Source organism: Adelges cooleyi, unplaced genomic scaffold, assembly GCF_023614345.1.
Source record: "Adelges cooleyi isolate 19-005CV unplaced genomic scaffold, UGA_ACOO_1.1 ACOO_flye_CR_arks_rails_tigmint_CR_PRNA_118, whole genome shotgun sequence".
NCBI classification, from domain to species: Eukaryota; Metazoa; Arthropoda; class Insecta; order Hemiptera; family Adelgidae; genus Adelges; species Adelges cooleyi.
Window position 1 is genome coordinate 222,248 of NW_026095771.1, and position 24,603 is coordinate 246,850.

The 24,603-nt window shown below is 29.4% G+C and overlaps 1 protein-coding gene across 1 annotated transcript; it reads right to left on the minus strand.

The window, feature by feature from the left end:
- Positions 1–612: 612 nt before the first annotated feature.
- Positions 613–24,603, minus strand: LOC126847697 (uncharacterized). Its single transcript, XM_050588074.1, has 5 exons — positions 24,583–24,603; positions 2,786–2,966; positions 2,666–2,724; positions 1,254–1,410; positions 613–704 (listed from the first exon to the last, which is right to left on the minus strand). The coding sequence occupies exons 2-5, from the start codon at positions 2,889–2,891 to the stop codon at positions 613–615; spliced, it is 414 nt and encodes a 137-aa protein (XP_050444031.1). The 5' UTR covers positions 2,892–2,966; positions 24,583–24,603.

The window sequence follows — 24,603 nt, forward strand, 5'->3', positions numbered from 1 at the left end:
GCATATTTTATGATTTCTAACAAGACTACCTATCGTTATGGAAATGAAATTATCCATTGAGGCCATAATAATTACCACATTATGATTTTTTTTGGTTTTTCATATATAAGTTCGTTATAATTTGTTTAACAAATAAAGTTGTATAATAAAACAATGTACACAATAGTATCACACAGTTAAATAAATTATCGTCTCTTATATTTTATTCAAAAATCACCTTCAATCAGTTTCATTCTACATTATGTAGTAAGGCAGAGTGAGGGTCTAAAACAATATTTAAAAACTTGATAAAAAAAACAGGAATACACATAACTAATTTGACAGAGTTTTTTTTATTAATAAACTGAAAAAAAATAACAATGTATTTTGGTTATAAATGTATAAAAGAAACAATTATAAAATTGATGTATTTACGGTTAAATATATCGATTATTATCTAATTCATACTATTAATAATTAATAAATATAATATAATATTTTTTTTATTATTAGACACCGAGAAGCATAATATTTCAATTGATAATTACATAAAACTGGGTCAAATATTACTCGTATTATTATCATTATGATTATTAAACATGTCTAATTAATATTATTTACTATTGTGAGATATCAGTTTGCATCGTCGGATTCAATGCGCTCTTCAAAATCAATTAATAACAAAAGAATTTCAGTATACTCCGCGACATTTATGGCTTTATTATCTAAAAAAAGAAAATTAATTTTTTTATTTGACGATGACCGACAATCGTCTTTAATAACATTAAAACACTGCATAAATTAACTTCACTTTTGAATGTATTTATATAATGTTGCGCTCTTTCGAAAACTTCTGGTGGCCCTTTCAATGATGCCAAATCACGTATTGACTCGTCCTTTAGGGCTTCGGTATGCTCATCCAAAGATAGTAGACCGTCTTTGTTTTTGTCCATCTTAATAAATTTTTTAATGCCAGATATGACCTCGGTTACTTTGAATACTCTTCTTTCCTAAATAATTGTTAATGTAAAAATGTACAATAATTATTAATTAGGAATGGAGATAGTATAACAAACATAACAGCGTTCAACTTTGTAAGTTATATAAAACAAAATTATTAACGAAATTACATTTTTTGGAACGGTCATATTGCGTTCTGCCGCAACGATGATCAAATCCATAAACAATACTCCAGGGGGTCCTATACGAGTTTTAATAATTAGTAGTTCTCCAATTATTTATCATACCTAGTACAATATAAAAATAATTCTTACGTTTGGATTTAAATAGCTTTTCCAAATCGTCATCTATTTCTATACTAAGGTTTTGGAACACTTCTTTACTTGCGTCATCATTTATGCCATCTGATGTTTTGTGTGCATCGTATACATCAATAAACATTTTTATTTGTGCTAGGGTCAGACCAAGGCCCTACAATGTATGAAAAAATATTAATTTAAGCACTGTCTAGCATGAATTTGATGATAGAAATGGTTACGTATCAGTAGTTTATATACTTTTATGGAGGGTATTTAGTACTAGCTCGGTTTTTAGTCCTATTTTTAAAATTAGATTAACACCAAGCATCATTAACTATTTATCTTAAAAATGATGAAATAATTTTGGCCTTTTGATTACTTTAAACATCACAGTATTTGTATTGCAATAAGTAATTTGATGGAAAAATTGTACAGTCCATATAAAAAAAAAGTTTATACAATAAGTATTATAAATTAGATATAGCAACAAAAGCCTATACTTAACTCCTTAATAAGTATGTAGTTTGATTCCACTACGCCTATTTTCAAGGAGTAAAGTAAATGCGATGTTCTGCAAATTCTTAATTTAAATGTTAGTCTGTGATGTTCAAATATTAGTTCAGTAATTATGGTTTTTTTAGTAGTGAATTTATTTTTCTACCACAGCATCTTTGACAGCGATTTAAAAAAAATGTCATCTTAACAGAACCACGCATATTCAATATTATCTAATAATCGTGGACAATTATTTTCTATATATTTAAAAAAATTAAAACTTTTTCTAACTTCTCTTGTCATTTTTTTAATATTATCAACCAAACATTCAAAGCCAATATTTATATTCAGACAGTTCTTTATTTTTTTTAATGCTTGTATACATGTTAAAATTTAGGTTTTTATTAAAACCGATACGAAAACGTAGTTCTTCTTTTTTAAACGATATAACAAAATGTACTATGAACATTTCGCTCTGACCTACACACTTTTTCAGAAACCCTTTCAAACGATTATTTTTTAACGATATGACGTCCTCTTGACCAAAAATTAAAATAACTGAAGAGATATGTGTTAAAATCATTGAAAAAAAGAACTTTGGTATATAGTGGTATTAATAGTCAAAAGTCAAAACTGATAAATTCTAAAAAATACAATTTTAAAAAAATTAAATTTTTTCATTTTTCTTAACTTTGTAATTTTATAGTTTTGAACAATAAATAATTTGGTTTTGCATTTGTTATTTTCGCTTAGACCAGGTTTTTTTAATACATAACCATTTTTCGGAAGAAATAAAAATATTAGGAACTGTTTGTTTGTATTTTTTAAATCCTTATTTATTTTAAGTTGGTCTTTATAGAAAATTTCTATTTAATGTATATAAGAATTTAATTTCCTTATTTATTAAAATTTTGTTGGCGTATTGCGCCTACTTTTGGTTTGATTTCTGTCATAGTCAACAAGAAATCCACAGCGTTCATTACATAGTCATCTAAAATTAAATTGAAAATTAAAAACATTGTACATCATGTGAACCACCTCGTCTGCATTACCATCGTTTTCGGTTTGAATGTTTTTTATTATTTTGTTTAATGCAAGATTTACAGTTTGCCAATAATCAAAAACTGCTGATAGCTGGTCAAGATAAAGATATCCCATTTGCTCATGAGATTTGAAGCGTTCCTCAAACTCCTCTAGGTAAAAACATACTTCCAAAATCGTGAGTTTTTTAACCTGAAAAAAATGTATTAATACAGAGTGACTATAACAGCAATGATCTGACCATAACTTTGTCTTGAAAAAATATCTTAGTTTATAGAGTGTTTCGTTAAAGATGTTAATTTTCTCTAAAAAAAACACACACAAAGTCGGAATTATTTTAAAAGTAAATAAGTATCTCATCCTTAAAAAGTCATCCTGTATAGTAAAACCGTTTAAAAATTTTAAATTCATAGGAATGGGGTTATATTTTTGAAAAATATATCAAATTTTAGCTATTTCACAAGTTTAATAATAGTATGAAAAAGAATTATTTAAAAAAAGTCACATAGAACCGACGCATATAAAACCACAGTTTTGATATTTTCCTATAGTTGGTATATATATATATATATATAATTTAGAAATTATACTACTTTAATACCTTGGTTTTGTCAGTACGTTTGATTTCATTATAGACCACCGTCCACAATAAATGAAATAAATTTATAGCATCGGGCTGATCTGTATACAAATAGTTTAGTTGTTAATTAAGTCATTAATTTTATAATTAAATTAATTGTAACGATAGATTTTGCCTGACACACTATACGCTTCTAAACCTAACCTACCAAATCTTATATGTCGGATAGCACCATGGGCTGGTCGTGTATTACAAATTTAATATACCTAATGATACAATATATTAAATACAAGCTGTCCGGATCCGGCGTTGCCCGAGATTTAGTCTTCCAGGGCTGAGTAAAATAATTCCCATTCCCCCATCTTCATCCCCATCCCTCATCTATAATCACTTATCTCCTATCTCTTATCAGGCAACAGCGTGACAGCATTTTTTTAATACTTTTTCCGGTTATTATGTCGTCCTCTTACTCAAGGGTCCAAGTCCCGGTCCCAGATCCCGTTCCAACAGTTAAAAGCTTGCCCAGAATCGTTGTACATAGAATCGGCCTGTTCCTTTAATCAACACCTACTATTTGCTTGAGTACCGTGGTTACCATGGTTACAAACGTTTAATTTATTTACATTTCGTGTTTAAAATACAAAGTTCGTGTTTGATGCCACTCTTAGGGGTGGAATATTCAAAAAGTACTATGCCAGTTAGGTTTGCGGGAATGTACTTAACAACTTCCCAAAGTCTTATGGCGATCAGATAAATGGTTTACTAATGCATAAAGGACAAGCAAAGAAACAGACAGACATTCATTTTTATATATATAGATATATACTAGCTGCCGTGTACCCGGTTAATTTTAACGAAAAAAAAAACAGCTGATTTATCTGACAAGATATGAGAGATTGGAGATATGTTTTTACTTTGGAACACAATCGGAAAATCGACACCGAAAATTTATCCTTATATATATCCTTCTATATCCTTATATGTCCTTCTTATGAGGGTGGGAATGGGGATGAAAACGAGGATGGGAATGTTATCTCTATGTGATAGGATATAGGAGATAGGGGCTAAGAGATAGAGGGTAAGAGATAGGAGATTAGAGATGAGGGATGGGGTTGGGGTTGGGACTGGGATCGGCATGACGCAGAACGTTACCGAGAGAAATTTGTGCATGTGGTGTGATCTAGCGGTTGTAAGTGATTATGTATCAGAGATAAGAGATTAGGTACTCCTAATTAGGTACACCGAATTAGGTACTCCAAATAAATTACTCCTAATTAGGTACTCTTATGTAAAGAGCGTATATCCCTTAACGGCCATAACGGTAGACCTAAATTGCCCAACAAATAGGTTATATAGTTGTTTAGCAGCATGTTACCTAAATGGTATCCAAACTCAATGGTAGGATCCTTCCATTCCATTTTAAAAGTATTTTCCACAACTTGTCTGATTTCGTCCTCCCCGACTCCATTGGTAGTCATTTTGTAAGGTTTATACAGGACTTGCAACCGTTCTAATTGATCACTGTTTAGTCCGGAGCTCTGAAATAAAGTAAGACAGCTATAAATTTTATTGTTAAACGTACAAAATGAACCTATTGCCAAAGACGTGGCAGATTTACACTCATTTGTATCACACATAATCGGTATTATTTAGTCTTGGCCCCCCAGCTCGAAAACGACAGAAAATAGCATCACGAAAGTAACACAATAGTAGGGCGATCTAGCGGTTGTTTTTTTATATATAATATGTATACATATATGTGTAAAACTTGTCTTCAGGCAAGTATTTTTTAACTAGACAATTATTATATAATAATAATTATACTCAGTGCATCAAATACCAAAATTATTTTATTGTTTTCTAAACTTATTACTTACTTATTCACATCCATATTTTATATAATAAATAAACTGATATACATTCATATTGTTTTAAGTTAACTATGTAAAGTACAAATCCATAATATATTGAAATGTTTTTTAAATGTGTAACAAAATATTCATCCTAATAAATGAATGATTAAATTTATCCAAAATAACTAACCAGGTGAATGTTGCCAATAAACCGATTAAGCAAATATTAAAAAACTCCAAAAAAACATTTGGCGACAACATAAAATTAAGACTATACTGTCATCATAATATATATCGCAAGGAGATTATAGATAGAAAATAGGTAATCATTATTCAAGAGCCAGCAGACTAAATCATGTTTTATAGTTTAAGCATTTAGGCTTAAAAGCCTACAGTATACTAAAGTATACTGTAACTTTTTTGAGGTCATACTATCCGGGATAAATAAAAAATATAAATACAATATCATAATCTTACCCATGCTGACGTTAGAAAATACACCGCGCAGACAACAAGGGCGCACGTGAAATGCATAATTATGGGTGTATTTTTAAGACGGTAATAAAAATTCAATCGAGTACTGGTAACAATACAGCTCTAAGACTATTGGCACCGAACTCGAACGAAGAATAATCCCTATAGTAAGTATTTTCTATGTGTCTTGTGGGTGTTATCGTCTTCGGTTTTTTGCTAGATAAAGACAAAACCGTGTTTTGCAAAATTTTTTCAGCACTTATGTTTACAAAGATGTGTTCTTTTTTTTTTCACCGCGGGCGAGTACATTTTTATATTACAATAACATGTTTTTTTCTTTTACCAGTGTGGACAACAGTCAACAAAAATCACAAAATTTAGTAAAGGCCATATTTATGAACACTAGAGCCGATTTAGTGGGTGCCGTAAAAAAAAAATTGAAAATTTAGTTGTGGTAGATGAAGACGTAGATCTTCTTGTACTATTAGTGCCATTAACGACTGCATGAAATATTGATTAGTTGCTATAGCCTAAAATATTAATACCAAAGAATGAACTAAACACTAGTGTCTTATTTTTTGAAAAATTTGAAAATTGATTCTTAAGGCGACCCTAGCGAAGACAACTCATTAACCAGAGGTCCAAATTTAGGTTACTAATTGATAATTTGTTAGGTTTTATTTTATACTCAGAATTTTCGTTGTATATATTGCACTAGTAAATTATAATAAACGACAAAGTGTGTAAGCAACATACAGTGAGTAGTACTTTGTTTGCGTCTTATTTACCTTAAATTCGTATCAGTATGAAACAACATATGAGTAATAAAAATACATAAAAAATAATAAATCAGGGTCCAAGTACCCAGAATTAATGTACTATTAAACGAGTTTAAATATTGGAAATATTAAAACGGTAGTTGTAGTGGATGAAGATGTAGATCTTCTTGTATTAATAGTGGCATTAACAACTGAAAGAAACAGTGATAAGTTTCTAAGGCCTAAAATATTAGGCCAAAAGGCAAGAGAAAGAAACTAAAAACTAGTGTCATATTTTTTTAGAAATTTAAATTTTAGCAAATTTTGTGTTGAAAAATAATAATTTAAAATCAACATGTTTTTCAATTTTCAAATATTTAGGGTTAATTTTTGTAACCTGAATTGTTCTTATGCAAATCGTATTCAAGGCAATCAAATACCAATGTTGGCTAGTCAGGATATTTTTTTCCACAACTTTGCTATATACATACAGGGTGATCATTTTATCGTGAGCCACTCAATATCTCACAGGGTTTAATAAGAAATTAAATTTTTTCTTTTCATAGTGTTTTTATACAATGTGTTCTCAAGTTTTTGTTATTTATTTTTACTTCCCCCAAATTTTCTTGATAGCAACTTTTGATTCAATGTAACATCTTTTTTTTGTTAAAATAATGAAAAGCTATAATTTTAATCACGCCGTTTCCATGTAAGAGAGTAAATCTAAAACTTTTTAGCAAAATAATAACAATGATAAAACCATAAAATGTTTATTTTTAAGTTTGGAGACTTCCGATAGTATAACTAGGTCGATGTCAATGTGTTATTTTTTATTTCTTATTTAGAGCAATGATGACTGACAGGTATCTGTTCGAACAAGCATACAAAACATCACATCACAATATTATGTTTTCTTCTTATTTCGATAAACAACACAATTTTGAATGTGTTTTAAATAAGTTTCCGTGTATAAAAGTAAAAGTATATTATTATACAGAAGAGTGGTTACAATAATAAAAAAAATGCAATTGGTTGTTACTTACTACTTATGGCTACAAATGGAACTAAATTATTATAGAAACCCTAATCTACTGGCGTGACAAAGACCTTGACAACTCGAATACCAGAAAAGGTATAGCGATAAACAATCATAGCACTTCGTTATAAAACCTATAGCGTCTTGCAATCGAATCGAAGCTAAAATAAAATAGTTCAATCATTTTAGGGGAAGGATTAATAGTTATATATTTTGTTTTGACAATGCTAATCGATAGTATTATATTATCTAAAAATTGTCCTTACAAAATGGGAAATAATTGGACTATTTTTAAAAATTGTGTAAATCTATAGGGTCTATTTTTTCAAAAAGTATTAGTACGCCTTAATTTATAGTTAATTGAGTATATATATTTTGTTTTTTTTTTTTTGGGGGGGGGGGGGTTTCCACTACAAGAGATTATATAGAAATCTTTAATTAATCGTTATAATTTTTACAAAATATTTCAAATTTTCAAATTAAAAATTCCGGCGCTCTACGATTTTAAAATTAGTCAAATTAGTTGTAAACAGTGGAAATAGTCGAATTAGTTCCTAAGGAGTTTAAACCTTTAGAAAAAGTACTACTAAATGGCGTTTATTCTAGAATTTTTTTTATTTTATATATACAACGCGTACGTGTTCATTTATTTGCTGTAGGGACGGCAGTTTTTTTTTCCTAAAAATTTTTACTCAAGTCTTAAATTTTACAACGTTTTCGAGTGTGGGATACTTGTACACACAAAAAACTATACTTGACATTTGAAATCGAGAAAAACACGCGATAAATTTACATATTTTTCATCTTCTAACAATTCTTATAAACCTGTGTTTCCCCACCCTTCCGCTCCACTTTATCCGTTACTCTTATGCTCCCCTCACCACTGTACTGGCTTTTCTAGCAGTATTTCTTTTGTTCTAAAATTTTACAGCACGCATTTTTTTGACAAGAGAGTACAAAGTATAGCCATAAAACAAATATCAAACCAAAAGACAAAGTGTACAATTTGCATATATTATTATGGGACACATAATCGTTCTTTGTGTTTTATAGGCCATTATATTCAAAATAAAATATATTTTTTTTGGATGAATATTCAAGCAACTCCTATAGCAGTTTTGATAGAATCTACCGAAACATCTGTATGAAAAAAATATCAAATAGGTTGACTGATTCGAGAATATTGTCAACTTATGACTTTGTTTAAACCGTTGATTTTTTGTAACAATACGCGGAGCAATGTTAATAGGTGCACACACTATAGCATAAAACTAAATTTGTTGGCCCTGATTTGCGGATCAATATAACCATTTTTAAAAAAAAAACACTTATCAATTGTTTAAATTAAAAAAAAACTGCCAAGTAAAGTAGAGGCTTATTGGCGTCATAGCTTATTAAAGACGACAAGGTTAAAGATGTTCAGAAATACGTTTTCTTATTTTAAAAATGCTCCAGCCCTACTTTGCCTCAACCCTACTCTACTGGCTAGTTTAGTACACTGTTTAAATAATATAAAAATATTTACAATTTACAGTTTAATTACAAAATAATTACTAATTATATTTTCACAAGTTATTTTACAACTAATGCTAATAAATATATACAAAACAAATATTAAAGACGTTCAACATATAATTAGTATTAGAAAATACATAATTATGCAATGATACTATTGCAAAGAAAACAGTTTTTAGCTCGATGCATAGCAGCGAAGGTATTGGTGTTACCCTGATGTGGGCTTTTTTTTTATCTGTATACACTGTAACTTTTTTAATGCTGGACCAATTTCTTCCAGTAGCAACTCTATAAATCACAAATTTTATCTAGTTGGTACTTTGGGGGAGGGGGGTGTTGTAAAAGTTGAAAAAGTTTACTTCTTCACATTTTAAAATTTGAAAAAAAAACCATATGACTTTTTAAGTTAGAACTTTAACTGGCTATAATTTCGAGAAAAAGAGTCGGGTCGAGTTAAAATCTTTTTAAGGAATAGTTTTTTGGTATGGTCACCTCATACAATTGGTGCAATAAAATCTATTGAAGCTGGTCAAAGTCGCATCCTGCGTTTAGTTCAATTTAAATATGGTTTTGGGCGTGATCCTCATTCTTCCTATCAGCCGATCCTGTCGTTCCTTAATCTTGAAACATTAGCTATGAGACGTGAAAGGCATGATCTGTGTTTTATTTTTAAATTAACAATTGGATACATTAACTGCCACGTATTACTTTCTAGGTTAAATTTGCATGTTCCTTGTGGTATGAATCGTCAGTTGGATACTATTTATGTCCCGTTCCAACGCTCTAACTATTATCGTAATGCCGTTAAATCGCATAATGCGACTAGTAAATAAAAGTAATATAGATTTATTTCTTAAAAATTTGATAGTTGCTTTTGTTATTTATTTAAATAAACTAATTGTGTACATATTGTTCATCTTTATCTATTATTTGGTGTTATTGAAATCCATTTTATTTGTCAGCTGTTATGTTAACTGTATACTTTTACTTTTGTATAAATTCTATGTTTATGTACATTTTATCTATCCTTCTCATATTTCTAAAGGGGTATTAAAGTAATTAGACCATAAAAAAAAATCCACTCCATAGTTTAATCCAGCATAGTCCTAACACCAAGCAAAGCTCAAACTAAATACAGCCCAAACTAGAACAGTGTAAGCCAGCACAAAACGTGTTAGTACAAAGAAACTGGACTTGACATTATCTGCTCCCATCATGTAACCCTCTGTTTTATTCATTTCTCATGGACATTCTTTTATTGTCGTTTTCCAAATAACTAACATGAAATTCAGTATAGTCACGATTTCTCGTAAACAATTTTGTAAAGAAATATAATAAAACCATAGATATTTTATATAATCACTTGCCAATTTGCCGGCCGTAAAAAAAATGTTTTTTCCTATATTCGTTGACTGTTGTCTACACGGGTAAAAAAGAAAAATATGTTATTGTAAACAAATAACGTACTCCTCCGCAGTGGAAAAATAAGAACACACCTTTGCAAACAAAAGTGGTGAAAATATTGTGCAAAAACACGGCTTAGTATTTATCTAGCGAATAACCGTAGACAACAACACCGACAAAACACATAGAAAATACTTACTGTAGGGATTATTCTTCGTTCGAATTGGGTGCCAATAGTCTTAGAGCTATATTACTACAAGTACTCGATTGAAATTTTATTGTCGTTTTATAAAACACTTATAATTATGCATTTTAAATGCGCCCTTTTTGTCTGCGCGGTGTATTTTATAACGTCAGCATGGGTAAGAATATGATATTATATTTATATTTTTTTATTTATCACGGACAGTAAGAACCCAAAAAAGTTACAGACTACTTAAAGCCTAACGGCTAAAATTATAAAACATAAATATTTAATTGAGGTGCTGTACTTACAAATAGACATCAAAGCGTTTTTTGAAAGTGATTTTATTCAATTTTATCACTTTTTTTTATAATAATTCCTGAAGGCCGTGACTTCTCCGTCCTCTCGGATAAAATCAATTTCAAATAAACGCTTTGATGCTTATTTGTAAATACAGCACCCCAATTAAATATTTTCTAACTTTGCTGGCTTACACTGTGATTGGTTTGGACTGTACTGGCTTGAAAATACTAACTACTGATTTGCATCGATGCGTTTTTTCAAAAGTGATTTTATCACTTTCAGATTTAAAAATTCCTGTAAGCCTGTGACCTCCCCATCCCCTTTATGCCCCGACCTCACTGTACTGGTTTTTTTTTTGCAAAAACATAGTGGACCAAATAATGTAACGCTTAACCCTCTTTTGGGGTTTAAGAGTTTATCTTCCTTCGCTTTGAAGGGGAAAGGTTTATTATACTAATTTTAAATAAATGATAAATGCAAAGTTTGATATGGTAATAATTGATTTTATTGAAGGGTAACGTAGATTTCTTCCTCAATAGAGAATAATAATAATATTGAAGTACGTAGGATTTATGTATGGATCGGGAATGAAATCACGACCGGACCGGCGATTAAATCGTGATTAAAAATACAGTATAGCTTAAGGCTAAGGGATTAGGATAATACTACCTATACTTTGATACGGCTGGGACGACACAGTGTGCGGTAGAGTGGCTGCGTACGATAGACGGTGCGGCTAATGGGGAGATGGGAGGCAGGCGGAACAATTTTCAACGACGGTGACGGTGACTGCGACGACGGCGGCGAGTTCGACTGGTTTAGCAGCGGTGGGGTTTGGCAGCTTGGCTCAACTCCACCTCGTTCTCCTCCTCCTCCTGGTGGCGTATAGCTAGGAAGTCTGGGGGGACGTTATCGGCTAGCTATGACCACTAAATGGTTGGCTGAACCGTCTGATGATTTGCACTGTATCGTCCGCTCATATATATATTTTGTAATGCCCATAGCCCGCCCATATAGCTATTATTAGCCACTTTACATAAGATCTAATAATTCGGAAGTCGCGATATTGCGTGGCGTAAGTGTGACAATAACCCATAATCAATGTCTTGTTAAATTTAGTTGGAATAGTCGACGATTCATGTTTCAATCTTTTGTACTCCATAGTTTAAATATAATGGCTTATTCTCAATGAAATTAATATTTTTGTATTATATAGTTCCATTAGAGCAATCTCACACTTACTATTTATACCTTATAGATTATATTCTTTCAAAGCTCAATTATACTTCTGTTTTACTAAATTGACATTGTACAAAACAAAATGCAACTAAAAAAACTAGGTGTTTAAAAAACTGTAGTGGCGAATTTTTTCTTGGTTTTATATATTATAGACACATATGAGTTCTAATTACTGTCAAATTTTCAACTTTAAGGTCTTAAAATTACTGCTAAAAACCCCAAAAAACAAAATAAAAAAATAACCCTCCTGGTGGGGGGAAGGAATGGGTATAACTTAAATATGACACAACTGACGTGTGATAGCAAATGAAATAAATATTCCTAATAAAGTTTAATTCGATCTGACTATTTTTCTCGAAATTATAGCCAGCAAAATTCTAACTTGAGAGGGCGTCGCACCGAAGATTTTCAGTGGTAAAAACATGTTTAACGCGTTATACTTGGAATAATGAAAAAAAAACGCACCGTCTTGCCCTCTGGAATAATGTTTTCTTATACTTTTATAATGGGTGCTTTTACTCTAAAACTAAAATTAAGCGAGTTATTTTCAGTATGCTTAAATATGTAGAGATGAAAAATCATTTTTAAATCGTTTTTTAGGATGCTGTGATAGTTTAAATAATAAATTAACCATTGAAATAGAGTCCTAGTTATTGAACTAATAATTACACATCACAGTTTAACCTTTACATTAAGATTATGTAAACAATTGCCTATACTTTACTCCTTAAAAATGGGCGCTGCGACGCCCTCTTTAAAAATGAGTATGTTTTTTTTTTGTTTTTTCAAATTTTGAATGTGAAGAAGAAATTTTTTTCAACTTTTACTTCGAGCTTGCTACTTAGAGTTGCTACTCTAAGAAATTGGTGCAGTATTAAAAAAGTTCAGTGTCGGTTGATCGGTTTATTGGCAACATTCACCTGTTTAGTTATTTTGGATAAATTTAATCATTCGTTTAATTGTGCTCCTTGTGAAATTATATTCGTTTATTAGGATGAATATTTTGTTACAAAATTAAAAAAATATCAATATATTATGGATTTGTATCTTTCATAGTTAACTTAAAATATTATAAATGTATATCAATTTATCAATTTCAGAGCCTCGGACTGGACATTCATCAATTAGAACTTTTGCAAACCATATATAAACCTTACAAAATGACTATCAATGGAGTCAAGCAGGAGGAAATCAGACGAGTTGTGGAAAATACTTTTGGAATAGAATGGGACGTTCCTGGAAATACTTTTAAATTTTTTTCTGGTAACATATTGATAATCAATCAAATTACCTATTTTTCGGACAATTTAGGTCGACCGTTATGATAGTTGACCGTTTGACCCGATCAATTAATATTTGTTGAACCTAATGGCTAATACCAGATGACTCTTTTAATGCCTTACACTAGGTTACTCTTAAAACAATAGCAATTTTGTAGTGTTAACTTTTAAGATTATTTTTATCTATGTTTCAGTACAATGTTAGAAAACATTCAAATTTTTACCTTTTATAGTATTTGCTGTGGTTTATCAGCTTTTGAAACTTAAATATTAACATATATACTTAAATCAATTTTTGAGTTAAAAATATTTACTAATAATTTTGACTAGTTCATAACCACTTTTGAATAATTATTTTTATAGTTATTTAAGTTTAAAATGATTGAAGGGTGACATTTCGAAAGATACTATTCCACTTTATCTTCTTTGCGAATCTTATTAGAAAGTTATAGCAAAAATCTGAAGTATTCCAAAAAAAATTAAATTATCCACTTTACAAGCCGATACGTAGCATCATGGATATGTCTTTTTCTACACATTGTCTTGTCAATATACTACATTAAAAAAAAAAAAGTAAATGAATAATTTTACATCAGAGTACCTTATTAGAAGTACCTAATTTGGAGTACTTTATGAACAAAATTAAATTATGAATACAAACAGTATATAACAGTATATAACAGTATAATATTCTTTTAAAATTTTGATCTTTTGTAAACAATAATTTTGCATTTTTGATGCAACTTAAGTTTTGCATGGTTTAGGTTGGACCATTTCTGTTAATGGTAATATCAAAATTGAAAAAGAATAATACATAAACAATATCTTTTATTTTTTTAACTTACAGATGCAATTCTTTTAAATTTGTTATTGTATGGTTTTTACATTTAATTAAAGATAGTTTTTCTAATAGAATATTTATTTTTAAGAACTATAAAATAGAGCATGTTTCTTCACATATAAATCATTTTAAATTATAACTGACCTAACTGCAAATATTGTTGTACAAATTAGCTCTACTTTGAGTTTTGACATATATTGATAATTGATTCTAATAACCTAAAATTCGTTTTTATGTAATTGATAACACAATCATAGATTAGACTTGCTTATGCGGAATCGTCGTGCACACGTCAGCTGTTACTAAACTTGTCAATTATCATTTACATGTCATACATTAAAACGCGCAATTAGCGTCTCCAAAAAATGGTGTTTTTGAAATTTTCCTGTCTTAGCTGTAGCACATAGCCGAAAAAATTGTTAGTTACAAAAGCGTTCTATACAACAGCGTTACAAAAGCGTATCTGATACGAGATATGAGACAAGAGATAAGGGGTAGGGGAAAGGGGTAAAATATAGGAGATAAAATATAAGAGATTTGGGGTAGTTGGTAAGAGATGATGAGTGGGGTTGAGAATGGGTTAAATACATATTATAATGGTTTTAGACCTATTTCATAGGTCAATGGTAATTCAAAGGTAGGCAGGTGGAGTAGTAAGCTTATAGTGTGTCCGGCAATATCATACGTTACAACTGGTTTAATTTTAAAATGAATGACATAATTAACAACTAAACAATTTGTATACAGATCAGCACGATTCTATGAATTTATTTGAGGTTTTGTCGAAATTGAACTATAGAAATATCAAACGTTCTGACAGTATCAAGGTATTGAAGTTCTCAAATTAACTAGTATAAACTCTAAATTAAACATATACCAACTATTGGCAATTATTAAAATTGTGATTTAACATGCGTTGGTTCCCTGTGACTTTTTTTAATAATTCTTTTTCGCACTATTTTTATACTTATGAAATAACTGAATTTTGATATAATTTTCTACTATACAACCCTAGTCATATGAATTCAAAATTTGTATACGGTTTTACTATACAGGATGATTTTTTAAGGATGAGATACTTTTTTTCTCTTAAAATAATTGCTATTTTATGGTGAAAATTAACGCCTCATCTTTAATGAAACACTCTGTGAACTAAAGGTAACAGACGTTTAAAATTGAGGTCAGGAGATGGAGTGCGGTTAAGTGATAGTAAACTTTAGTATATTTAAAAGTAATTATTGCTCAAAACCTGGTTTGATATGGTGTTTAATTAATTAATTACGTATATACTTTATAGTTTTATAACCTTAAGTTCATATGACTTGCACGTAAACGATGTTGTATTTATGAAAAATGTAATAAAAATATGATGAATTAAGGATAGTGTAAAAAAGTCCAAATTAATTTTTCAAGATAATGGTTTAGTCATTGCTGTTATAAGCAATCATTCTATATAATAAAATTGTTTTCAGGTTAAAAAACTCACGTTTTCGGAAGTATGTCGTTACCTAGAGGAGTTTGAGAGATGCTTCAAATTACATGGCCAAAAAGGATATCTTAATTTTCAACAGCTTTCAGAAGTTTTCGTTTTTTGGAAAACTGTAAATGGTGCATTGAACAACCAATTTAAAAACATTGTCCCCGAAAAAGACGGTAATACAGAAAAGCTGAGGAGCTGGTTTCACATGATGTAAGATAATTTTAATTTTTAATTCAATTTTAGATGCAAAATGTAATGAACGCGGTGGATTTCTTGTTGACTATGATGGAAATCAAACCAAAAGTAAGCGCAATACGCCATCAAAATAATAATAAAGAAGATAAATAAATTCTCTAGATACATTTAATAAAACATTTCTAGATGAGGAATTTAAAAACAAATAAACATTTCCTATGATTTTTATTTCTGTTGAAATTATTTTTAATATATTAAAACAACTCGGTCTCAACGTAAACAACAAATTAAAATCAAAATAAGGTATTATTTAAAACAAAAAAAACTATAAATCGTTAAAAAAAAGAAATAATGTATTGTATTGTCGCTCTAACTATATATCTTTCTTTTACAATGTTCTTTTTTTCCATATTTTTAACTCATATCTCTTCTGTTATTTTGATTTTTTGTGAAGAGGACATCATATCCTTTAAAATAATCGTATAAACGTGTTTATGAAAAAGTGCGTAGACCAGAGCGAAATGTTTATAAAAACAAATTGTTTGACCGATTAAAAAAAAAGGAGCTAAGTTTTAGCGTAGATTTTATTAAAAACCTAAATTTTACTATGAATACAAACATTTAAAAAAATAAAGAAATGTCTAAATACAAATATTAGCTTTGAAATTTGGGTTGATAATATATAAACAAAACGAAGAGAGAAATAAGATGAAGTTCTCATTATATTATGTTGATTATTGATATGTTGATGATTCTTAGTTAATATGCGAAGCTCTGTTAAGATCACATTTTTTTTAAATCACTGTCAAAGCAGCTGTGGTAGAAAAATAAATTAACTATCTAAAAAAAAAAACATAATTCCTACTAACTGAACTAATAGCTGCACATTACAACATTTCAATTAAAAAATTGCCTATACTTTACTTTTTTTTTATATGGACATAACAATTTTTTCCATCAAACTATTTATTGCGTTTAACCATTGATGGTTTATGTGATAAAAAGGCCAAAATTGTTTCATAATTTATAAGATGAATAGTTCTTGATGTTTTGTGGGAATCTAATTTTAAAAGTAGGACTAAAAACCGAGCTAGTACAAAAATCCCCTTCATAAAAGTACATAAACTATTCATACGTAATGATTTCTATCATCAAATTCATGCTAGACAGTTTGAATTTTCCATATTTTATATTCAATTCAGTTTTTTTAAATTTAATTATAAAAAATGTGAATAGACTATTATAGATTTTTTGGGACAATGCTTAAATTAATATTTTTTTATACATTGTAGGGCCTTGGTCTGACCCTAGCACAATTACAAATGTTTATTGCTTTATACAATGCACACAAACCATCAGATGGCATAAATGCTGCAGCAAGTAGAGAAGTGTTCCAAACGCTTGGTATAGAAATAGATGACGATTTGGAAAAGCTATTTAAATCCAAAAGTAAGAATTATTTTTATATTGTACTTGGTATGATAAGTAATTGAAGAACTACTAATTATTAAAACTCACACAGGACGCGCTGAAATATTGTTGATGGATTTAATCAGCGTCGCGGCAGAACGCAATATGACCGTTCCGATAAATGTAAATTCATTCATAATTTTTTTTCTTACTTTTTAAGATCAACGCTGTTATTTTTGTTATACTATCTCCGTAACCAATTAACAATTATTGTACATTTTTACATTAACAATTGTTTAGGAAAAAAGAGTATTAAGAGTAATCGACTTCATATATAACATTCGATTATTCAATTTTTTGGATAATGACAAAGACGGTCTACTATCTTCGGATGAGGATTTAATGAGAGTCGAGTCCATAAGTAAATTGGCATCATTGGAAGGGCCATCAGAAGTTTTCGATAGAGCGCAACATTATATAAATAATATATTCAAAGGTAATGTTAATTTAAACAATGTTTAATTGTTATTAAAGACGACTTTTGGTCATTGCCTAACAAACAAAATTAATTTTTCATTTTTAGGGAAAAAAGCCATAAACATCGCGGAGTATATGGAAGTTCGTTTAATGACGATTGATTTTGATGGCCGCTTTGACCCTAACGATGATAACTGATAACTCACAATAGTGTATAATATTAATTAGACATGTTTAATAGTCAGAATGTTAATAATACGATTAATATTTGACCCAGTTTTATGTAATTATCAGTGGAAATATTATGCTCCTCGGTGTCTAATAATAAAAAAACTATTATATTATTTCTATAATTAGTAATAGTAAGGAAAAGTTAGTAATCGATGTTTTTAACCGTAAATATATTAATTTTTCACAATTCATTTTGTTATTGTTTCTTCTATACATTTATTATCAAAATATACTGTTATTTATTTTCAGTTTATTAATAAAAAAAACTTTGTCAAATTAGTTATGTGTAATCCTGATGTTTCTTCAAGTTTCTTAATATTGTTGAAGAACAATGATTGTAGTATATAAAACAATACGTATAAATATAAAATTCAATGGAAAGCCCATTTTGTGTTATAATTTAAATAATGCTACCATAAAATATTGGTGATCGGTCGAAAATGTATGATACCAAATTTTACTTATCATACGGAGATAATTTACATTCAATTGTTTACATCAGAATATATTTACTAAATATTTTAATAAATTGGCAAAAGCTAAAATAAAAAAACCAGTACAGTGGGGTCGGTGCATAGTGGGGACGGAGCATAGTTGGGTCGGGGCATAGTGGTGACGGGGAGGTCACAGGTTTACAGGAATTTTTAAATCTGAAAGTGATAAAATCACTTTCGAAAAAACGCTTCGATGCAAATCGGTAGTTAGTATTTTCAAGCCAGTACAGTCCAAACCAAGCACAGTATAAACCAGCAAAGTTAGAAAGTTTTAAATGAAGGTTCTGTATTTACAAATGAGCATCAAAGCGTTAATTTAAAAATGATTTTATCCGAGAGGACTAGTACAGTAGAGTATTGGCATAATGTAATCAAAGCAATGAGGAAACGGAGAGGTCACAGGTCTACAAGAATTATTATAAATACAAGTGATAAAATTGAATAAAATAGCTTTCAAATAAACGCTTTGATGCTCATTTGTAAATACAGAACCTTCATTTAAAACTTTTTAACTTTGCTGGTTTATACTGTGCTTGGTTTGGACTGTACTGGCTTGAAAATACTAACTACCGATTTGCATCGAAGCGTTTTTTCGAAAGTGATTTTATCACTTTCAGATTTAAAAATTCCTGTAAACCTGTGACCTCCCCGTCACCACTATGCCCCGACCCAACTATGCTCCGTCCCCACTATGCACCGACCCCACTGTACTGGTTTTTTTTTTTTTGCAAAAACTTAGTGGACCAAATAACACATATACAATGTCTTGTTATATTTTGTTGGAATGGTCGACGATTCATGTTTCAATCGTTTGTACTCCATAGTTTAAATTGTAATCGCTTATTCTCAATAAAATTAATATTAATGTATTGTATACTTACATTAAAGCAATCTCACACAAACTATTTATACTTCACAGATTATATTATTTCAAAGCTATATTATACAGCTATTTTACTAGATTGACAATGTACAAAATAAAATGCAACTAAAAAAACCTTTTCATAGATCCTTAAAATGTAAAGGGTGGGATAGTGAAACGGGTTTTACCATTTAAATACATTAGAAAATCGCCGTTTTACTGCCTCATCCTGTATATTAATTTCTTGTTATTTTCTAAAGAAAAATCGATTTTCTTACATTTAAATTAAAATAAATCGTATACTGGTACTGTGATGGAGAAAACAATAAATTTTACCTACATATATTACTTATTAGTTAAATATTACTAACGTGTATAGCCACTAGCAGTCGGCTGTTGCCTGTTATTTAACAATAACCTTTTATGGAGATTTTAAAAATTGTGTTTTTTTAATAATAGCATAGAAGCAGTATCATGATGTTAAATGTTCACGAGATTTGATCTAGTCATAATATAAAGTATTATCATTTATGACTTAATTATTATTAAAATTTATCTTAGTAATAGTACATAGTAATAAAATAATGAAATATTTTATACAAAATTAGAGCTACAAGTTGATAAACTAAAAAATTAAAATTAGCACGAAGCAGATTATCTAATATTAGACAATTTAAACAATCAAGCGTGAATCTCTTTAAATGAATAACAGTATAACAATATACAAAACATTATTTTTCCTTTAAAAAAATTGTATTATAAAAAAAACATTTTGAGGCGGTATACTGCATAAAAACCAACACTTAATCTGAATCCAAAAAACAACAGTCCTCTTCATTATTTGCAGGTAGTTGGACATTATATACTCATAGTTACACTTCGGTAAGGTTATATAACGCAGGCTATAAAATAACGAGATAACGACAGTGGTTTTGTCGTATCAGAATCATTAAGTGTCTTAATAAGTACACGGATAGGTTTTTTTCCCAATAAATTGAGTTTCTACTATAATCAGTTACACGATTTAGTCGCCTGTGATATCATGTAATAAACACAATATTATGATACCGATCATTGGGCCCTAAACTAATCTAACACGGATAGACGTTACCAACTGATAAATTTTAGTGTCTGTTCGTTTCTCACATCTGGTACACCGGGTTTTGAGTTTTAAAAAAAAAAATGAACTTTGTGTAAACTTTAAGTCAAGAGTGGTACTTGAGCGCAAAACCTAATAGTATCATTCTGCATAGATATAAATAAAATTGTTTTAATGATTTGATCAATTTTTTTTAAAGATTTTAGGTGTTTTTTGTTAAAATATAGGAAATCTGCGAAAACACAGTTTCCCGACAATTAAAAAAAAACTGTAGTGCCGAATTTTTTTCCCGTTTAATATGTTATGGGTACATATGAGTTCCAACTACTGGCAAATTTTCAACCCAAAAGTTTCAAAATTACCGCTAAAAACCCCGAAAAACAAAAAAAATTGTACCCCCCCTAGGGGGGTGGGAAATGGGTATAGTTTAAGTTTGACACAACTGACGTGTGCGGGCATACCAAATAATTATTCCTTATACATTTCAACTCGATCCGACTATTTTTCTCGAAATTATAGCCAGTAAAAGTTCTAACTTAAAAACTCGTACGGTTTTTTTTTTGTTTTTTCAACTTTCGTCTGTGAAGAATTAAATTTTTTCAACTTTTACCCCCTCAAAGTACCAACTAGATGAAATTTGCGATTTATAGAGTTGCTACTCGAAGGAATTGGTCCAGTATTAAAAAAGTTACAGTGTATACAGATAAAAAAAAAACACACATCAGAGTAAAACCAATACCTTCTCGCTTTGCATCGAAGCTAAAATTTGTTAAATAATTGAAGTAATTTTATATATTATTATGATAATGTTATCATGATAAAAAGTTCCATGCAACCAATAGAAAATATTTATGTTTTTTAATGCTATATTAAGTTACTCTGAGATTTCAGAATAAAAGCTACTTAAAATTATAAAGTCGAAGGTAAAATCCGGACACGTCACAAAAATTAACTAAAAAAAAGTCAACGATATAATTCCGGACAGAGCCACAAAAATAGAAATGTCAACGGAATAGTTTTCCGGACAGAGCCACACAAATAATAGGTCAACGGAATAGTTGTCCGGACAGAGAAACAAAAATAAAAAGTCAATCTTGCATCCTAGAGACAAAAGTGGCATAGCATAAAAAAATAAAAACTTATCAACTAATTCTACTCATAAGCCTTAAAGTGGCAGTGTACTACCTTATCTCAAAATCGATTTGGTATGGATTAGAAAAGGGGGAGCGACCGACTTCATTCTCTAAATTGACAAAAACCCCGATTTGGAGTCTTAAGGCCCCTGGATACCGACCGTTTTTTTCAGCCAAAACACATATTATTTTGTCCATCACACAGGTCTAACCAGTGATCCAATTAGCAATCTAAAAACAGATATGAATATTTTATGAATTTTTCTTAAGATCGTTCAAAGCGTTTTTTCAATTTTTAATTTTAACCCTTTCCAAATTTCAATTTGAATTTTGAAATTTTATAAAATGTTTAAACGTGTTTTATACATAGTAGGAATAAGATATCAAAAAAGTACGCTGACCGATCTCAAGTAAACTTCATGACAAATTCAAATCTGTTTTTAGATTACTTATCGAATCACTGGTTCAGCCTGTGCGATGGACAAAAAATGTACTATTTTATTAACTAAAATGGCTTTTACTCATAGATAAAATGATTTAAATTAAAAATAACACCATGATGCTTTTAAAAAATAACCGGTAAATTAATTGGCACGGTCAAAGTGTATTAAAACCAATTTTTTCTTAAATATTGCCTCTACAAAACTCCTTAAAAATGGTCGGTATCCAGGGGCCTTAACTTTCAAAACTAAGAGATAGTATAAGAAATAATATATTTAAATAATTAGAAATACTACCTAAGTTTTTCTTCTAAAAGATTAGTCTTATTATTTTAGAATCTATAACGCTATTGATTTTTCCAGATATTACATATAAGATAATTAGTAAAAAAAAATTATAAAAATAAATAATAGAAAATACTGATTATGAAATAAAAATAAATGGATTCAGCTGTTCTTATTTAAGTATAAAAAGCTAGTACAGTGGGGTCGGGGCATAGTGGGAACGGAGAGGTCACAAGTCAACAGATTTTATTATAACTGAAAGTGATAAAATCACTTTTAAATAAACGCTTCGATGCGAATCTTTGGATAGTATGTTCAAACTAGTTATAGTTATGTGATATTTCAATCCACAAAAGTTTCAACACATTCATAGTTATAGTGGTGGCCCTTATCCGCAAATTGCCTCAAATCCTAATTTCAATAACACTACAGCCCCCTCCCCTTCCCAAAGGCCTGACATTTTTTTATTTTTTAGACGAAATTTTAATTAAAATTTCATAAACAGTTTCATTATAAACCTTGAAAGTACAAATATTAAATATCTACAAACAGATATTTCACAAATATTATTAATTAGTAAAAACTATAATGTTCAATTAATTATTATTTTTAGACAGTAGTTGTGATAAAATCTTAGATAAAAAATAGTTTAAAAATATTCAAATTTGTACACGTAGCCCACTTATTTAACCTTTAGTCCAATTTAGTCCTGAATATACTAATAAAATAATGAACAATTCCCCCCCCCCCTCAAAACATTTTCATTATTGCCCTAAAATGCAATTTTTTGACATGATGAATTTCTTGCGGTGATTCATTGATGTCTTGTCGTAGTTATACTAGGTCTAAATTATATCCTAAATACTACACCTAACATAATGGTTATAAAAAAATAATACAAAATGTACCAATAAAAGATTATTCATGCTGAACTATTACTATTTTAGTACATAACTACCATTAGTACAAAATATAATTGTTTGAAAGGTTTTAAATCTGAACAACTAAAAATTATATTTCGTTATATAAATAAAAAACAATTTTAAATTATTTTCAAAATACCTATTTATTATGTCAACTAAAAAATATAACTGTCACTTAACATTCTATTGACATTTAATGGGGATGGGTGGTCATTAAGGCCACCGCTGGAACAAAGCTGACAAAATAGATTTTCAAGAGAATCCTGATTTATTTTGCTTTTTAGCAAATAATTCACGCCATTTTCTTTTAAAATGTGTAGAAGTTGTTTTGTTCTATTAATATACTTGAAAATACCTTTTATATCTATATATGACCTATGATTAACCCTAGAAGATCCTGGAAAGTCCACTGGGTCACCTAAAAATGAGTTTAAAATTATAAGATGGCTTAAAATTAAAAATTTGCTCAAAATTGGCATACCATACTATAGCATTCATAACCATATATAACTTTTTCAAAAAAAAAAAAATAAGTCATAGTAGTGGCAATAATATGCTAAGCAGTCGAGTAAATACTATAGATCGTATACATTAATAATTGAATTTTGATTATAAAATTATAATAATATCACTTATCAGTTATCACATGACATAGAGAACGTAGCCAATGAGAACGTTGGAATCAAGGTAACCCAAGTAAAATGTTGTTAACTTAACAAATAGAATTTAATAATAATAATGTTATGTTAAAACTTACCTAATTTAACCAGATGTTAAATTTAAATGAATTGTTAACTAATATTAATATTAATATTAATATTATAGTGTCTTGAATAGTAGTTGGTGAACGGAAATGTTAGGTTATGAAAAAGTTTACGGGACGTAGGGTTAATGTTGTATACTTTTAACTTTATCTTGTCACCGATGACAATGTCATATCACTGACAAGTGTGATAATAATGGAGATAACTGACGGTACTATTATAATAATAGGCGGTGCTTTGGCCAAAAAACAATACTACTTGGTGGTGTTTTTTAAAAAAAATCAATATTACAATATTGTTTTTTGTCAAAACATATCATTTTCTGTATTAAGAGCATCAAAATTTATGATTTCCACTTTTGCTGCAGAACGTATGAAACGGCCTTCCATAAAAATTGTATAATATTGTATTACTTTATACTTTTCTAGGGAAATATGGTACTTATATTTTTATTTTTATTTTTAAAGTTTATTTTAAATTTACTTCGAGTTCTTAAGCTATCAAAATTAATACATAGACAATGTTTGAGGTAATCTAACAAAATCAACCTTGACATCTTTGTGCGGCTT